This window comes from Thalassophryne amazonica, chromosome 16 (assembly GCF_902500255.1).
Source record: "Thalassophryne amazonica chromosome 16, fThaAma1.1, whole genome shotgun sequence".
In the NCBI taxonomy this organism is placed as follows: domain Eukaryota; kingdom Metazoa; phylum Chordata; class Actinopteri; order Batrachoidiformes; family Batrachoididae; genus Thalassophryne; species Thalassophryne amazonica.
The window spans coordinates 89,441,075-89,461,632 of record NC_047118.1 but is presented as its reverse complement, the minus strand read 5'-3'; the positions used below and the strand labels follow the sequence as shown (position 1 = coordinate 89,461,632).

General features: G+C 45.8%; 1 protein-coding gene across 1 annotated transcript in view; it reads left to right on the top strand.

Annotated features, from left to right (window-relative positions):
* The window catches only part of ppl (periplakin), a 118,327-nt gene that overhangs the window by 8,566 nt on the left and 89,203 nt on the right, over positions 1-20,558 (top strand). Inside the window, exons 2-3 of the mRNA XM_034189905.1 lie at positions 7,215-7,314; positions 9,015-9,169. Coding sequence (XP_034045796.1) covers positions 7,215-7,314; positions 9,015-9,169 — 255 coding nt within the window. The remainder of the gene's footprint in view (positions 1-7,214; positions 7,315-9,014; positions 9,170-20,558) is intronic.

Sequence of the window (20,558 nt, the reverse complement as noted above, 5' to 3'; positions counted from 1 at the left end):
ATCATGAAAAACTCTAACAGGGTCAAATATGGTGAACCCTGTTTGATATCATTGTATCTGGTCAGACTCCACACCAAAATTAGGGCCCTGTCCCACTGGCGTTTAGGAGGATTTGCGGATGGAATGCGCACAAAAGTGGCCCACAGCCGCCAAACAACTGCAATAACCATGTAACATTCCTGTATGAGTCAGCCACCATCTGAACACGTCCGTGATCATCCACAGAGGCATGCATGTCCGCAGCCAGGATTTTTGAGCGGATGAGATCTGCATCACTGCCTGAACACATACTGAAGACATACACAGGACATACACAACCAACGCGCCGCATGTCCCCTGTCATCCGCTGATATCCGCAACCGACGGGCTGGAGCGGCTTGGCGGCGGACCGGGACAGCGTGCAAAACAGATATGACGTGTGCCCAGCACGGCCACATCACGGTCGCAAATGGTATGTCGTGCATGCAGACAGAGTGGGCACGAATGAAGCGAGTGCATCACGGCCGCTGTGCCCCTCATGGGGGCGCCTCCACAGTCGCCTTTGCTTCTGTTCCCTGTTATATCTGCTTTTCTTCCTCATGTATTCACTGATCCACCCCGGGACATTTGTCATTTCCGCCCACCTTTGTTGTGGATGCTCAGCTTTTGTCTCCTCATTTCATGCACAAATCCTCCTAAACGCTAGTGGGACAGGGCCCTTAGTTTCAGTTTTTCATAAATGCTGAAGTGTCAGAGCCATTTTTTATTCAGGTTGTTTGCATCAGAGCAGCTAAGGGAGTTGTGAATTTTTGTATTACGAAGCCATGTTTGAAAAAAGAGGGGAAAAATATCAAAGTGAAATATGGTTATAGCTGCAAAGTGATCCGATCTAGTTACATTACAGATACCTGCAATAATAATAATTATTGTTATTATTGTGACAATAATTATTATTATTATTGTGCTCCCCCTCTAGCTGCCACCTTATCGTGGTGGGGGAGTTTGCATACCCGGATGATCCTAAGAGCTATGTTGTCGGGGGCTTTGTGCTCCCTGTAGGGTCTCCCAAGGCAAACAGATCCTAGGTGACGGGTCAGACTAAGGGCAGTTCAGAACCTCCATGACCAGTAAAAGATCAAGGACCGAGACGTCGCCCGGTATGGCGGAGCTGGGGTCTCACCCTGGAGCCAGGCCTGGGGTTGGGGCTTGCGCGCGAGCGCCTGGTGGTCGGGCCTTAGCCCATGGGGCCCGGCCGGGCTCAGCCCGAAAGAGCGATGTGGGCCCGCCCTCCTGTGGGTTCACCACCTGCAGAGGGGGCCATGGGGGTTGGGTGCAGAGACGATTGGGTGGCGGTCGAGGGCAGGTGGCCCGGCAGCCCGGTCCATGCTCACAGCCCCTGGCTGTTGGGACGTGGAATGTCACCTCAATAGGGGGGAAGGAGCCTGAGCTTGTGCGGGAGGTTGAGAGATACCGACTAGAGATAGTCGGGCTCACCTCCACGCACAGCTTAGGCTCTGGTACCCAACTCCTGGAGAGGGGCTGGGCGCTTCATTTTTCTGGCGTCGCCCACGGGGAGAAGCGGAGAATTGGGGTTCCATTGCTTATTGCTCCGCAGCTCAGTCGCCAAGTGTTGGAGTTCACTCCGGTGAACGAGAGGGTCGCGTCCCTACTCCTTCGGGTCGGGACAGGTCTCTCACCGTTGTCTCAGCCTACGGGCCGAGCAGCAGTGCATAGTACCCGATCTTCCTGGAGTCCCTGGGAGGGGTACTAGATAGCGCTCCAACTGGGGACTCCATTGTTCTCCTGGGGGATTTCAATGCACACATGGGCGGCGAAAGTGAGACCTGGAGGGGGGTGATCAGGAAGCACGGCCTCCCCGATCTGAACCCGAGTGGTGTTCAGTTGTTGGACTTCTGTGCTAGTCACAGTTTGTACATCACGAACACCATGTTCAAGCACAAGGGTGTCCATAAGTGCACGTGGCACCAGGACACCCTCAGCCGGAGGTCGATGATCAACTTTGTAGTCATATCATCTGACCTTCGGCCACGTGTCTCGGACACTCGCGTGAAGAGAGGGGCAGAGCTGTCGACTGATCACCACCTGGTGGTGAGTTGGATCTGCTGGGAGGGGAGGAAGCCGGTCAGACCTGGCAGGCCCAAACGTATCATGAGGGTCTGCTGGGAATGACTGGAGGAACCCTCTGTCAGCGAGGTCTTCAACTCCCACCTCCAGGAGAGCTTCTCCCAGATCCCGGGGGAGGTTGGAGACATGGAGTCCGAGTGGACCATGTTCTCCACCTCCATTGTCAATGCGGCTGCTAGTAGCTGTGGTCGCAAGGTCTCTGGTGCCTGTCGCGGCGGCAATCCCCGAACCCGGTGGTGGACACCGGAAGTAAGGGATGCCGTCAAGCTGAAGAAGGAGTCTTACTTATCTTTGTTGGTAGGTGGGTCCCCAGAGGCAGCTGACAGGTACCGGCAGGCCAAGCGTGCCGCAGCCCGTGTGGTCGCAGAGGCAAAAACTCGGGTCTGGGAGGAGTTCGGGGAGGCTATGGAGGAGGACTATCGGTCGGCCTCGAAGAGATTCTGGCAAACCGTCCGACGCCTCAGGAGGCGGAAGCAGCTCTCCACAGCACTGTTTACAGTGCGGGTGAGGAGTTTAAGTATCTCGGGGTCTTGTTCACGAGTGAGGGACGGATGGAGTGTGAGATCGATAGACGGATCGGTGCAGCATCTGCAGTGATGCGGTCGCTGTATCGGACCGTCGTGGTGAAGAGAGAGCTGAGTAGGGGGGCAAAGCTCTCGATTTACCAATCAATCTACGTTCCGATCCTCACCTATGGTCATGAGATTTGGCTCATGACCGAAAGAACGAGATCGCGAGTACAAGCGGCCGAGATGAGTTTCTTCCACAGGGTGGCTAGGTGCTCCCTTAGAGATAGGGTGAGGAGCTCGGTCACTCGGGAGGGGCTCGGAATCGAGCCGCTGCTCCTCCATGTCGAAAGGAGTCAGTTGAGGTGGCTCGGGCATCTTTTCCGGATGCCCCCTGGACGCCTCGCTGGAGAGGTGTTCCAGGCAAGTCCCACTGGGAGGAGGCCCCGGGGAAGACCCAGGACACGCTGGAGGGACTACATCTCTCGGCTGGCTTGGGAAAGCCTTGGGGTTCCCCCGGAGGAGCTGGGGGAGGTGTGTGTGGATTGGGAGGTCTGGGCGGCTTTGCTTGAGCTGCTGCCCCCGTGACCCGACTCCGGATAAAGCGGAAGAAAATGGATGGATGGATGGATTATTATTGTGTAAGTCTGATCCTGTCAGATCTCAGAAGCTAAGCAGGGCGGGGGCCCCCCCTCCCCATTCCGGTGCCGGTGATCACAAAATCACAACAGTAGATAATCGAGTGCAGATGCAGTAATTTTTTTCCAACCAGTTGATGGAGCCGCTCCTAATGTGAACCCAGGCGCTGTGAGTTTTTCCACAGCACCTGGTTCCTCCTTAAAGTGACATTGCAGCACGTCACTTTCAGGAGGATACAAACAAAAATGTTGTTGTTGTTTTTACTGCAGGTAATTGCATTACACTTACAAGAAGTCATTACAATGAAATGTCCGAAAGAGACAGAAAAGTTTGCAACCAGTGAATTAAATGTATTTTTATTCTAAATAAAAGTGAAAGTACTTGAACATTGAGAAAATGCAGACTATTTGCTTTCCTTTGTCAATATGACACTAAAGTACTATAATAGCAATATTTGTGTTAAAATGCAGGACAGTTCTCTCCCTTAATAAACAACGCTTGAAATTAAAATTATCTTGTAATGTTTGTATTTTTCAAATAAAGTTAAATACAACTGTCCTTTTCTGTGCAAATATTTGAAAAGAGGACCATTGAGACTAGAAGCTCATCTTGAATTGTTTATTAAGAACTCTCACAATATAAGGCTAAATAAAAATATATATGCAGTGGTATGTAAAAGTTTGGGCACCCCTGATGATTTCCACGATTTTCCTTTATCAATCATTGGTTGTTTGGATCAGCAATTTCAGTTAAATATATCATAAATCAGACACAGTGATATTTGAGAAGTGAAATGAAGTTTATAGGATTTACAGGAAGTGTGCAATAATTCTTTAAACAAAATTATACAGGTGCATAAATTTGGGCACCCCAAAAGAAAAAATATATCACTATTTAGTAGATCCTCCTTTTGCAGAAATAACAGCCTCTAAATGCTTCCTATAGCTTCCAAATGAGAGTCTGGTTGAAGGTATATTGGACCATTCTTCTTTACAAAACATCTCAGGTTTGTTGGTTTCTGAGCATGGACAGCCCACTTAAAATCACACCACAGATTTTCAATAATATTCAGGTCTGGGGACTGAGATGGTCATTCCAGAACATTGTACTTGTTCCTCTGCATGAATGCCTTAGTAGATTTTGAGCAGTGTTTAGGGTCGTTGTCTTGTTGAAAGATCCAGCCCCTGCGCAACTTCAACTTTGTCACTGATTCATGAACATTGTTCTCAAGAATCTGCTGATATTGACTGGAATCCATGTTACCCTCAACTTTAACAAGATTCCCAGTACCTGCACTGGCCACACAGCCCCACAGCATGATGGAACCACCTCCAAATTTTACTGTCGGTAGCAAGTGTTTTTCTTGGAATGCTGTGTTCTTTTTCAGCCATGCATACTGCCCCTTGTTATGTCCAAATAACGTCCTCTGCATTACAGCATCATACAGCATCTCTTTGTGCAAAGAGCGCTGTATAGTTGAAAGATGCACAGAGACACTATCTGCAGCAAGAGCATGTTGTAGGTCTTTGGAGCAGGTCTGTGGGTTGACTATGACTGTTCTCACCATCCTTCACTTCGTCTTATCTGAGATTTTTCTTGGCCTGCCACTTTGGGCCTTAACTAGTACTGTGCCTGTGGTCTTCCATTTCCTCACTATGTTCCTCACAGTGGAAACTGACAGCTGAAATCTCTGAGATAGCTTTTTGTATCCTTCCCCTAAACTGTTATGTTGAACAATCTGTTTTCAGGTCACTTGCGAGTTGTTTAGAGGCTCCCATGTTGCCACTCATTAGAAGAGATGCAGGATTCACCTGTGTTAGGAGGTCAAGGGTCAGTGAGCTTACCAAACCAATTTTGTGTTCCAGTAATTAGTGCTAAATGTATTCAAATCAATAAAATGACAAGGGTACACAAATTTATGCAGCTGCCTAATTTTGTTTAAATAATTATTGCACACTTTCTGTAAATACTAGAAACTTCAGTTCACTTCTCAAATATCAGTGTGTTTGTTTGCCATATGATATATTTAAATGAAACTTCTGATCCAGACAACCAATGATTTCTAAAGGAAAATCATGGAAATCATCAGGGGTGCCCAAACTTTTACATACCACTGCATATATATTTTTATTTAGCCTTATATTGTGAGAGTTCTTAATAAACAATTCAAGATCTCAATTCAAATATTTGCACAACTGAGGAAGCTATGATTACACCATCTGACAAATTCAGGGAGGACACAGCTGTGATCGGATTGGTGGCCCTGAAGGAGAGACAATAAGACTGTGTCATCTGAGAACTTGACAATATTGTTATTATGCTGAGAGGATCTACAGCTGTCTGCATAAAGGATAAAAAGCAGGGGAGAAAGGACACAGCCCTGAGGAGCACCTGTATTTGATGCTATAACAGAAGACATGTCCATTCACAAACACCTGCTGCAGTGTTTGTTAAAAAAACTTAAAATCATTAATAAAATCAGATATCATAAAATAGGAAGCCTCTATCCATTCAAATATGGAGCTACATCTTATTAAAAGCAGAGCTAAAAATCAGCAAATTAAAGTCTTGAATGGGATTTGGGCTATTTGAGATGTTTATGCACTCTGGAAGCGCTCAGCGTCCTTCACATCCTCACCTGCTTGATTGGTGAACTGCAGTGGATCCAGTTTGTCTAAAGTTAGTGGCAAAATTTCATCCTTCAAAATTTTTAAGCACCAGAATGTTTTCTCGTATCTCTTTGCTCACAGATGTTGACTTTCCAGTTGTTTTTCTCTTTTCCAATTCCTCACATACCACAGTTTTAAAGTGCATGTACACGACCCCTTCAAACAAGGAAGCAACTGACTTTCTAGTTGCCGGCCAATACGTGAAAATCTTCTGGCTGCTTCCAGCAGTTTTCTCTTGGATGGTCAGTATCTCTGCGCTGTCCACTGCACTGTGGCATGTTGGAAGCCGCACGTGGCCTCAGAGACTTGTGAGGTTTGACTGGTTTTGGTGCCCGTGCAGGAGGTGGCATTTGAGGTCTGCTGAAGCACCACAGATGGAGCCTGTGGCTGCGTCAGCGGCACCAGGTGCACAGGTGCTGCAGATGCTCTGGGTGGGACGTAGGTGGCCACAGCAGACGTGCGCTGAAGGAGCCGGTGCCACCGACTGGACGGCCACCTCTAAAAATCATGCCTCTGAGTCTGACTCTCTGAGTCTGAGTCTTCTGAAACTTCTCTGTTCTCTCACGACGTCCTGGATCAATAGAGCCTGAAATGTGGAGGTTTTCAGCTTGAAACAGGCTGACGACGGCGCCTGAGAGCGCTGCACGACGTCTCGCACCGTGGGAAGTCCTTAAAGCGACAGTATCACCTCAAAATCTCTCATCAGCCGTTAAAATTTTCACCGAAAACCAGCTTAATTTTTCGAACCGTGTCCACTTCGATGTGTCTCACAGGTTTAGAAAAAAATTTGATCAAACAAAGCGCCAGTCTCTCAGCAACTTCTCAGACAAAGGAATTCTGATGAGGGGCTGGACGACTCCTCCCACAAGGAGTGCTCACAGGCGAATGACGTCACCGACAGGCGTGGAAAAACTCACGCATGCGCACGAGGGTTCAAGCATGTCTGACGTAAAAACATATGAATGAAATCCATATAGTTTTTGAAAAAAATAAAAAGGACCTATACTTTATTGACAGACCTCGTACATGTGCGCACAATTCCATGTTCAGTGGGATGTACAAACGGAACGTGCTTGGATCTATTCGTATGCACACGTTGATACAGCTTGATATTTTTATGCTTACACCAGTTTCGGGGTTTTGGCGAACACCATGTTTCTGTAGGAAATCCACGCGTCTTTGTAAAAGAGGCCCCTGGACTTTTGTGATCTGATGCCTGAAACTGTGATTTTATACATTTGTACTCACTGTCTCCTTGATTTTGTGTGTGTTTCAGTACCTCGTCTTCAGAACTGAGCATTCTGATAGAGAAGCTCCAGAAGAATGCTGATAAAGTGGAGAAGAACATCTATGACGTTGAGCAGAATCTCAACAAGGTACATCTCCCTGCAGCTGTTCCAAATCCAAGAACCTCAAACGGGACACTGACGTCACACTTTAGTCCTCTATAGAATAAAAAGACTTTGTCTTTGATTGTAGGTGAATGATTGATATATTCACTCAATATATTAGAATATATTCACACAAATGAACTACAAAGGAGCTTTAGAACTGCCATGTGATGTTGATCCTGATCTTTGTTCCTGGTCACGCTTTTGATCATTGATCTTAATTGCTGCCTGTTGATCACGGTCAGTCTTACAGTAGGGATGGTGTCTGGTTTCCTCCAAACATGATGCCTGACATTCACACCAAAGAGTTCAATCTTTGTCTCATCAGACCAGAGAGTTTTGTTTCTCCTGGTCTGAGAGTCCTTCAGGTGCCTTTTGGCAAATTCCACGTGGGCTGCCATGTGCCTTTTACTAAGGAGTAGCTTCTGTCGGTCACTCTACCATACAGGCCTGATTGGTGGATTGCTGCAGAGGGGAGGTGATGGTCTAGTGGTTAAGCGTTGGGCTTGAGACCAGAGGCTCCTTGGTTCAAATCCCAGCCTGACCGGAAAAATCACTAAAGGCCCTGTCACACCTTGACGATTTAGCCTGCGTACGCCAACAGCCTTGTTTCCACCCAGTGGTTTAGGTCGGTACTGCATGGTGTGATGCGCGTCAGAAACTGAGTAATTTAACATTATTTTATTTTTTTATCTTGGTGGACCATTTTCACTGTGTGTGAGAAACGCTGCCATGAATGAATGAAGCGTTGTGACTCTTTAAACTTATAAAGTGCTATTGATGATCAGATCAGGTCCGCTGATCGGGTAAACAGCCAGTCGACCGCAATCAGGTGTGATATGAATGAAGTGATCTGATGATCTGCTGGTGTGGTGATCGCCAACAGCCACGGCACTTTAAATGTTTAAACAGCACATTAATCAGGTGTGATCACCCTGATCGATCGATCAAGTTGTCTGATGATCACAGCGACAGCAACAACACTTTAAATGGTTAACAGTGCATTAATCAGATCGCCCTAATCAATCAATCACCACACCACAGCAACGGTGCTTTAAAAGTTTAAATCATCACAGCGCTTCTGTGTGTTCGGAGCGTGACACCTGGAGCACCTGGAGCAGAAAAAAAACAGAAGGACTTGCTTTAAAACGCTGTGTTTCCAGCCACAAATTAAAGGATTTTCACAGGTCATTTAAAAAAAATCAGGAGCTTTATGTGAGTTCATGTCCATCTGTGATGGTGAATTGGACTGAAATGAACAGGTCAGATTTACTCCGTGTGTGTGAATGAAACAGCCTGTCTGCATGAAGACGCAGCTTTCAGCCAATCAGTGTCCAGCATTAATGGACAGATTTAGACTTATGAGTAAATTACAAGAAACGTCTGCCAACAATCACATAAATGACCTACAACTGATGTCCAGCATGTGCGGGACGTATGAGTCACATACTGGCATACGTTGAAAACTCTGGCTAAATCATCAAGGTGTGACAGGCAAGTTCCTCTAGTTTTCCTAAATTCCTAAAACCTTTTTTCACATTGTCATTATGGGGTATTGTGTGTAGAATTGTGAGGGGTAAAAAAGAATGTCATCCATTTTGGAATAAGACTGTAACAATCAAAATGTGGACAAAGGGAAGTGCTGACAATACTTTCTGGATGTGCCATACGTACTCTTCTTGCAGGATGTGAATAAGATCAACGAGGGGAAACAGCCGCTGTACCAGGATGACACCAAGAAGCGAATCTTAAACTCACTGGACCTGCTGACAGGTCTGGACGAGGACGCTTCAAACGCCAAGAAGCTGCAGCATCCACAGGCCGAGATGATCGCACAGGAGTGAGTACTGACTGGATTAACAACAGACAGCAAACACATTCACCGCTTCATCCACTGAACGACAGACAGCAAACACACTCACTGCTTCATCAAACACACTCACCGCTTCATCCACTGAACGACAGACAGCAAACACACTCACCGCTTCAACCTCTGAACGACAGACAGCAAACACACTCACCGCTTCAACCTCTGAACGACAGACAGCAAACACACTCACCGCTTCAACCTCTGAACGACAGACAGCAAACACACTCACCGCTTCAACCTCTGAACGACAGACAGCAAACACACTCACCGCTTCAACCTCTGAACGACAGACAGCAAACACACTCACCGCTTCAACCTCTGAACGACAGACAGCAAACACACTCACCGCTTCAACCTCTGAACGACAGACAGCAAACACACTCACCGCTTCAACCTCTGAACGACAGACAGCAAACACACTCACCGCTTCAGCCTCTGAACGACAGACAGCAAACACACTTACCGCTTCAGCCTCTGAACGACAGACAGCAAACACACTCACCGCTTCAGCCTCTGAACGACAGACAGCAAACACACTCACCGCTTCAACCTCTGAACGACAGACAGCAAACACACTCACCGCTTCAGCCTCTGAACGACAGACAGCAAACACACTCACCGCTTCAGCCTCTGAACGACAGACAGCAAACACACTCACCGCTTCAGCCTCTGAACGACAGACAGCAAACACACTCACCGCTTCAGCCTCTGAACGACAGACAGCAAACACACTCACCGCTTCAGCCTCTGAACGACAGACAGCAAACACACTCACCGCTTCATTCACTGAACGACAGACAGCAAACACACTCACCGCTTCATTGACTGAAAGACAGAGAGCAAACATACTCACTGTTTCAGCCTCTGAACGACAGACAGCAAACACACTCACCGCTTCATCCACTGAATGACAGACAGCAAACACACTCACCGCTTCATTGACTGAAAGACAGAGAGCAAACATACTCACTGTTTCAGCCTCTGAACGACAGACAGAAAACACACTTACCGCTTCATCCACTGAACGACAGACAGCAAACACACTCACCGCTTCATTGACTGAAAGACAGAGAGCAAACATACTCACTGTTTCATTCACTGAACGACAGACAGCAAACACACTCACCGCTTCATTCACTGAACGACAGACAGCAAACACACTCACCGCTTCATTGACTGAAAGACAGAGAGCAAACATACTCACTGTTTCAGCCTCTGAACGACAGACAGCAAACACACTTACCGCTTCATCCACTGAACGACAGAGAGCAAACACACTCACCGCTTCAGCCTCTGAACGACAGACAGCAAACACACTCACCGCTTCAGCCTCTGAACGACAGACAGCAAACACACTCACCGCTTCAGCCTCTGAACGACAGACAGCAAACACACTCACCGCTTCAGCCTCTGAACGACAGACAGCAAACACACTCACCGCTTCATTCACTGAACGACAGACAGCAAACACACTCACCGCTTCAGCCTCTGAACGACAGACAGCAAACACACTCACCGCTTCATTCACTGAACGACAGACAGCAAACACACTCACCGCTTCATTGACTGAAAGACAGAGAGCAAACATACTCACTGTTTCAGCCTCTGAACGACAGACAGCAAACACACTCACCGCTTCATCCACTGAATGACAGACAGCAAACACACTCACCGCTTCATTGACTGAAAGACAGAGAGCAAACATACTCACTGTTTCAGCCTCTGAACGACAGACAGAAAACACACTCACCGCTTCATTCACTGAACGACAGACAGCAAACACACTCACCGCTTCATTGACTGAAAGACAGAGAGCAAACATACTCACTGTTTCAGCCTCTGAACGACAGACAGCAAACAATCAATCAATCAATTTTATTTATATAGCACCAAATCACAACAAACAGTTGCCCCAAGGCACTTTATATTGTAAGGCAAGGCCATACAATAATTATGTAAAACCCCAACGGTCAAAACGACCCCCTGTGAGCAAGCACTTGGCGACAGTGGGAAGGAAAAACTCCCTTTTAACAGGAAGAAACCTCAGGCAGAACCAGGCTCAGGGAGGGGCAGTCTTCTGCTGGGACTGGTTGGGGCTGAGGGAGAGAACCAGGAAAAAGACATGCTGTGGAGGGGAGCAGAGATCGATCACTAATGATTAAATGCAGAGTGGTGCATACAGAGCAAAAAGAGAAAGAAACACTCAGTGCATCATGGGAACCCCCCAGCAGTCTACGTCTATAGCAGCATAACTAAGGGATGGTTCAGGGTCACCTGATCCAGCCCTAACTATAAGCTTTAGCAAAAAGGAAAGTTTTAAGCCTAATCTTAAAAGTAGAGAGGGTGTCTGTCTCCCTGATCTGAATTGGGAGCTGGTTCCACAGGAGAGGAGCCTGAAAGCTGAAGGCTCTGCCTCCCATTCTACTCTTACAAACCCTAGGAACTACAAGTAAGCCTGCAGTCTGAGAGCGAAGCGCTCTATTGGGGTGATATGGTACTATGAGGTCCCTAAGATAAGATGGGACCTGATTATTCAAAACCTTATAAGTAAGAAGAAGAATTTTAAATTCTATTCTAGAATTAACAGGAAGCCAATGAAGAGAGGCCAATATGGGTGAGATATGCTCTCTCCTTCTAGTCCCCGTCAGTACTCTAGCTGCAGCATTTTGAATTAACTGAAGGCTTTTCAGGGAACTTTTAGGACAACCTGATAATAATGAATTACAATAGTCCAGCCTAGAGGAAATAAATGCATGAATTAGTTTTTCAGCATCACTCTGAGACAAGACCTTTCTGATTTTAGAGATATTGCGTAAATGCAAAAAAGCAGTCCTACATATTTGTTTAATATGCGCTTTGAATGACATATCCTGATCAAAAATGACTCCAAGATTTCTCACAGTATTACTAGAGGTCGGGGTAATGCCATCCAGAGTAAGGATCTGGTTAGACACCATGTTTCAAACACACTCACCGCTTCAGCCTCTGAACGACAGACAGCAAACACACTCACCGCTTCAACCTCTGAACGACAGCAAACACACTCACCGCTTCAACCTCTGAACGACAGACAACAAACACACTCACCGCTTCAACCTCTGAACGACAGACAGCAAACACACTCACCGCTTCAACCTCTGAACGACAGACAACAAACACACTCACCACTTCATCCACTGAACGACAGACAGCAAACACACTCACTGCTTCAGCCTCTGAACGACATACAGCAAACACACTCACCGCTTCATCCACTGAACGACAGACAGCAAACACACACCGCTTCAACTTCTGAACGACAGACAGAAAACACACTCACCGCTTCAACCTCTGAACGACAGACAACAAACACACTCACCGCTTCAACCTCTGAACGACAGACAGCAAACACACTCACCGCTTCAACCTCTGAACGACAGACAGCAAACACACTCACCGCTTCATCCTCTGAATGACAGACAGCAAACACACTCACCGCTTCAACCTCTGAACGACAGACAGCAAACACACTCATCGCTTCAGCCTCTGAACGACAGACAGCAAACACACTCACCACTTCATTGACTGAAAGACAGAGAGCAAACACACTCACTGTTTCAGCCTCTGAACGACAGACAGAAAACACACTCACCGCTTCATCCACTGAATGACAGACAGCAAACACACTCACCGTTTCAGCCTCTGAACGACAGACAGAAAACACACTCACTGCTTCATCCACTGAATGACAGACAGCAAACACACTCACTGCTTCAGCCTCTGAACGACATACAGCAAACACACTCACCGCTTCATCCACTGAATGACAGACAGCAAACACACACCGCTTCAACTTCTGAACGACATACAGCAAACACACTCACCGCTTCATCCACTGAATGACAGACAGCAAACACACTCACCGCTTCAGCCTCTAAACGTCAGACAGCAAACACACTCACCGCTTCATCCACTGAACGACAGACAGCAAACACACACCGCTTCAACTTCTGAACGACAGACAGAAAACACACTCACCGCTTCAGCCTCTGAACGACAGACAGCAAACACACTCACCGCTTCAGCCTCTGAACGACAGACAGAAAACACACTCACCGCTTCAGCCTCTGAACGACAGACAGAAAACACACTCACCGCTTCATCCACTGAATGACAGACAGCAAACACACTCACCGCTTCATCCACTGAACAACAGACAGCAAACACACTCACCGCTTCAGCCTCTGAACGACAGACAGCAAACACACTCACCGCTTCAGCCTCTGAACGACAGACAGCAAACACACTCACCGCTTCAGCCTCTGAACGACAGACAGCAAACACACTCACCGCTTCAGCCTCTGAACGACAGACAGCAAACAATCAATCAATCAATTTTATTTATATAGCGCCAAATCACAACATACAGTTGCCCCAAGGTGCTTTATATTGTAAGGCAAGGCCATACAATAATTACGTAAAAACCCCAATGGTCAAAACGACCCCCTGTGAGCAAGCACTTGGCTACAGTGGGAAGGAAAAACTCCCTTTTAACAGGAAGAAACCTCAGGCAGAACCAGGCTCAGGGAGGGGCAGTCTTCTGCTGGGACTGGTTGGGGCTGAGGGAGAGAACCAGGAAAAAGACAAGCTGTGGAGGGGAGCAGAGATCAATCACTAATGATTAAATGCAGAGTGGTGCATACAGAGCAAAAAGAGAAAGAAACAGTGCATCATGGGAACCCCCCAGCAGTCTAAGTCTATAGCAGCATAACTGGTGGTTGGCTCTCACTGCGGTATTGTATCACTTCCTGTTCCGGAGCACAGCAGTGTTTTTCTGTATCTGTTAGCTGTTTAATCTGCGCAGTTAGATTGATCTAGTTATCTAGATTACGATTTGTTTCACAGTGTAATCTTTACGTGCCTTAACTAAAGCACTCCTTCTGCTGAATCACCTCTAAATTATTTACACATTATTCACTTTGCGTGTTTTTAGGAATCCACTAGCTTAGCGTAGCTACTAGCTCTTAGCCGATTTAGCATGGCGGCTTCTCCTGTCTCTCCCGCACTTTTCTGCTCTGGGTGTGAAATGTTTAGTTATTCCTCGGCCTCCTTTAGCAGTAACGGTACTTGTAATAAGTGTAGCTTATTCGTAGCTTTGGAGGCCAGGCTGGGCGAATTGGAGACTCGGCTCCGCACCGTGGAAAATTCTACAGCTAGCCAGGCCCCTGTAGTCAGTGCGGACCAAGGTAGCTTAGCCGCCGTTAGTTACCCCCTGGCAGATCCCGAGCAGCCGGGAAAGCAGGCTGACTGGGTGACTGTGAGGAGGAAGCGTAGCCCTAAACAGAAGCCCCGTGTACACCGCCAACCCGTTCACATCTCTAACCGTTTTTCCCCACTCGACGACACACCCGCCGAGGATCAAACTCTGGTTATTGGCGACTCTGTTTTGCGAAATGTGAAGTTAGCGACACCAGCAACCATAGTCAATTGTCTTCCGGGGGCCAGAGCAGGCGACATTGAAGGAAATTTGAAACTGCTGGCTAAGGCTAAGCGTAAATTTGGTAAGATTGTAATTCACGTCGGCAGTAATGACACCGGGTTACGCCAATCGGAGGTCACTAAAATTAACATTAAATCGGTGTGTAACTTTGCAAAAACAATGTCGGACTCTGTAGTTTTCTCTGGGCCCCTCCCCAATCAGACCGGGAGTGACATGTTTAGCCGCATGTTCTCCTTGAATTGCTGGCTATCTGAGTGGTGTCCAAAAAATGAGGTGGGCTTCATAGATAATTGGCAAAGCTTCTGGGGAAAACCTGGTCTTGTTAGGAGAGACGGCATCCATCCCACTTTAGATGGAGCAGCTCTCATTTCTAGAAATCTGGCCAATTTTCTTAAATCCTCCAAACCGTGACTATCCAGGGTTGGGACCAGGAAGCAGAGTTGTAGTCTTACACACCTCTCTGCAGCTTCTCTCCCCCTGCCATCCCCTCATTACCCCATCCCCGTAGAGACGGTGCCTGCTCCCAGACCACCAATAACCAGCAAAAATCTATTTAAGCATAAAAATTCAAAAAGAAAAAATAATATAGCACCTTCAACTGCACCACAGACTAAAACAGTTAAATGTGGTCTATTAAACATTAGGTCTCTCTCTTCTAAGTCCCTGTTGGTAAATGATATAATAATTGATCAACATATTGATTTATTCTGTCTAACAGAAACCTGGTTACAGCAGGATGAATATGTTAGTTTAAATGAGTCAACACCCCCGAGTCACACTAACTGTCAGAATGCTCGTAGCACGGGCCGGGGCGGAGGATTAGCAGCAATCTTCCATTCCAGCTTATTAATTAATCAAAAACCCAGACAGAGCTTTAATTCATTTGAAAGCTTGACTCTTAGTCTTGTCCATTCAAATTGGAAGTCCCAAAAACCAGTTTTATTTGTTATTATCTATCGTCCACCTGGTCGTTACTGTGAGTTTCTCTGTGAATTTTCAGACCTTTTGTCTGACTTAGTGCTTAGCTCAGATAAGATAATTATAGTGGGCGATTTTAACATCCACACAGATGCTGAGAATGACAGCCTCAACACTGCATTTAATCTATTATTAGACTCTATTGGCTTTGCTCAAAAAGTAATGAGTCCACCCACCACTTTAATCATATCTTAGATCTTGTTCTGACTTATGGTATGGAAATAGAAGACTTAACAGTATTCCCTGAAAACTCCCTTCTGTCTGATCATTTCTTAATAACATTTACATTTACTCTGATGGACTACCCAGCAGTAGGGAATAAGTTTCATTACACTAGAAGTCTTTCAGAAAGCGCTGTAACTAGGTTTAAGGATATGATTCCTTCTTTATGTTCTCTAATGCCATATACCAACACAGTGCAGAGTAGCTACCTAAACTCTGTGAGTGAGATAGATTATCTCGTCAATAGTTTTACATCCTCATTGAAGACAACTTTGGATGCTGTAGCTCCTCTAAAAAAGAGAGCTTTAAATCAGAAGTGCCTGACTCCGTGGTATAACTCACAAACTCGTAGCTTAAAGCAGATAACCCGTAAGTTGGAGAGGAAATGGCGTCTCACTAATTTAGAAGATCTTCACTTAGCCTGGAAAAAGAGTCTGTTGCTCTATAAAAAAGCCCTCCGTAAAGCTAGGACATCTTTCTACTCATCACTAATTGAAGAAAATAAGAACAACCCCAGGTTTCTTTTCAGCACTGTAGCCAGGCTGACAAAGAGTCAGAGCTCTATTGAGCTGAGTATTCCATTAACTTTAACTAGTAATGACTTCATGACTTTCTTTGCTAACAAAATTTTAACTATTAGAGAAAAAATTACTCATAACCATCCCAAAGACGTATCGTTATCTTTGGCTGCTTTCAGTGATGCCTGTATTTGGTTAGACTCTTTCTCTCCGATTGTTCTGTCTGAGTTATTTTCATTAGTTACTTCATCCAAACCATCAACATGTTTATTAGACCCCATTTCTACCAGGCTGCTCAAGGAAGCCCTACCATTATTTAATGCTTCGATCTTAAATATGATCAATCTATCTTTGTTAGTTGGCTATGTACCACAGGCTTTTAAGGTGGCAGTAATTAAACCATTACTTAAAAAGCCATCACTTGACCCAGCTATCTTAGCTAATTATAGGCCAATCTCCAACCTTCCTTTTCTCTCAAAAATTCTTGAAAGGGTAGTTGTAAAACAGCTAACTGATCATCTGCAGAGGAATGGTCTATTTGAAGAGTTTCAGTCAGGTTTTAGAATTCATCATAGTACAGAAACAGCATTAGTGAAGGTTACAAATGATCTTCTTATGGCCTCGGACAGTGGACTCATCTCTGTGCTTGTTCTGTTAGACCTAAGTGCTGCTTTTGATACTGTTGACCATAAAATTTTATTACAGAGATTAGAGCATGCCATAGGTATTAAAGGCACTGCGCTGCGGTGGTTTGAATCATATTTGTCTAATAGATTACAATTTGTTCATGTAAATGGGGAATCTTCTTCACAGACTAAAGTTAATTATGGAGTTCCACAAGGTTCTGTGCTAGGACCAATTTTATTCACTTTATACATGCTTCCCTTAGGCAGTATTATTAGACGGTATTGCTTAAATTTTCATTGTTACGCAGATGATACCCAGCTTTATCTATCCATGAAGCCAGAGGACACACACCAATTAGCTAAACTGCAGGATTGTCTTACAGACATAAAGACATGGATGACCTCTAATTTCCTGCTTTTAAACTCAGATAAAACTGAAGTTATTGTACTTGGCCCCACAAATCTTAGAAACATGGTGTCTAACCAGATCCTTACTCTGGATGGCATTACCCTGACCTCTAGTAATACTGTGAGAAATCTTGGAGTCATTTTTGATCAGGATATGTCATTCAAAGCGCATATTAAACAAATATGTAGGACTGCTTTTTTGCATTTACGCAATATCTCTAAAATCAGAAAGGTCTTGTCTCAGAGTGATGCTGAAAAACTAATTCATGCATTTATTTCCTCTAGGCTGGACTATTGTAATTCATTATTATCAGGTTGTCCTAAAAGTTCCCTAAAAAGCCTTCAGTTAATTCAAAATGCTGCAGCTAGAGTACTGACGGGGACTAGAAGGAGAGAGCATATCTCACCCATATTGGCCTCTCTTCATTGGCTTCCTGTTAATTCTAGAATAGAATTTAAAATTCTTCTTCTTACTTATAAGGTTTTGAATAATCAGGTCCCATCTTATCTTAGGGACCTCGTAGTACCATATCACCCCAATAGAGCGCTTCGCTCTCAGACTGCAGGCTTACTTGTAGTTCCTAGGGTTTGTAAGAGTAGAATGGGAGGCAGAGCCTTCAGCTTTCAGGCTCCTCTCCTGTGGAACCAGCTCCCAATTCAGATCAGGGAGACAGACACCCTCTCTACTTTTAAGATTAGGCTTAAAACTTTCCTTTTTGCTAAAGCTTATAGTTACGGCTGGATCAGGTGACCCTGAACCATCCCTTAGTTATGCTGCTATAGACGTAGACTGCTGGGGGGTTCCCATGATGCACTGTTTCTTTCTCTTTTTGCTCTGTATGCACCACTCTGCATTTAATCATTAGTGATTGATCTCTGCTCCCCTCCACAGCATGTCTTTTTCCTGGTTCTCTCCCTCAGCCCCAACCAGTCCCAGCAGAAGACTGCCCCTCCCTGAGCCTGGTTCTGCTGGAGGTTTCTTCCTGTTAAAAGGAGTTTTTCCTTCCCACTGTAGCCAAGTGCTTGCTCACAGGGGGTCGTTTTGACCGTTGGGGTTTTACATAATTATTGTATGGTCTTCCCTTACAATATAAAGCGCCTTGGGGCAACTGTTTGTTGTGATTTGGCGCTATATAAAAAAATTGATTGATTGATTGATAACTAAGGGATGGTTCAGGGTCACCTGATCCAGCCCTAACTATAAGCTTTAGCAAAAAGGAAAGTTTTAAGCCTAATCTTAAAAGTAGAGAGGGTGTCTGTCTCCCTGATCCGAATTGGGAGCTGGTTCCACAGGAGAGGAGCCTGAAAGCTGAAGGCTCTGCCTCCCATTCTACTCTTACAAACCCTAGGAACTACAAGTAAGCCTGCAGTCTGAGAGCGAAGCGCTCTATTGGGGTGATATGGTACTATGAGGTCCCTAAGATAAGATGGGACCTGATTATTCAAAACCTTATAAGTAAGAAGAAGAATTTTAAATTCTATTCTAGAATTAACAGGAAGCCAATGAAGAGAGGCCAATATGGGTGAGATATGCTCTCTCCTTCTAGTCCCCGTCAGTACTCTAGCTGCAGCATTCTGAATTAACTGAAGGCTTTTCAGGGAACTTTTAGGACAACCTGATAATAATGAATTACAATAGTCCAGCCTAGAGATAATAAATGCATGAATTAGTTTTTCAGCATCACTCTGAGACAAGACCTTTCTAATTTTAGAGATATTGCGTAAATGCAAAAAAGCAGTCCTACATATTTGTTTAATATGCGCTTTGAATGACATATCCTGATCAAAAATGACTCCAAGATTTCTCACAGTATTACTAGAGGTCAGGGTAATGCCATCCAGAGTAAGGATCTGGTTAGACACCATGTTTCAAACACACTCACCGCTTCAGCCTCTGAACGACAGACAGCAAACACACTCACCGCTTCAACCTCTGAAGGACAGACAGCAAACACACTCACCGCTTCAACCTCTGAACGGCAGACAGCAAACACACTCACCGCTTCAACCTCTGAACGACAGACAGCAAACACACTCACCGCTTCATCCTCTGAATGACAGACAGCAAACACACTCACCGCTTCAGCCTCTGAACGACAGACAGCAAACACACTCACCGCTTCATTGACTGAAAGACAGACAGCAAGCACACTCACCGCTTCATTGACTGAAAGACAGACAGCAAGCACACTCACCGCTTCATTGACTGAAAGACAGACAGCAAGCACACTCACCGCTTCATTGACTGAAAGACAGACAGCAAGCACACTCACCGCTTCATTGACTGAACGACAGACAGCAAACACACTCACCGCTTCAGCCTCTGAACGACAGACAGCAAACACACTCACCACTTCATTGACTGAAAGACAGACAGCAAGCACACTCACCGCTTCATTGACTGAAAGACAGACAGCAAGCACACTCACCGCTTCATTGACTGAAAGACAGACAGCAAGCACACTCACCGCTTCATTGACTGAAAGACAGACAGCAAGCACACTCACCGCTTCATTGACTGAACGACAGACAGCAAACACACTCACCGCTTCAGCCTCTGAACGACAGACAGCAAACACACTCACCACTTCATTGACTGAAAGACAGACAACAAACACACTCACCACTTCATTGACTGAACGACAGACAGCAAACACACTCACCGCTTCAGCCTCTGAATGACAGACGGCAAGCACACTCACCGCTTCATTGACTGAAAGACAGACAGCAAACACACTCACCACTTCATTGACTGAACGACAGACAGCAAACACACTCACCGCTTCAGCCTCTGAATGACAGACGGCAAGCACACTCACCGCTTCATTGACTGAAAGACAGACAGCAAACACACTCACCACTTCATTGACTGAACGACAGACAGCAAACACACTCACCGCTTCAGCCTCTGAATGACAGACAGCAAACACACTCACCGCTTCATTGACTGAAAGACAGATAGCAAACACACTCACCGCTTCAGCCTCTGAATGACAGACAGCAAACACACTCACCGCTTCAGCCTCTGAACGACAGACAGCAAACACACTCACCACTTCATTGACTGAAAGACAGACAACAAACACACTCACCGCTTCAGCCTCTGAACGACAGACAGCAAACACACT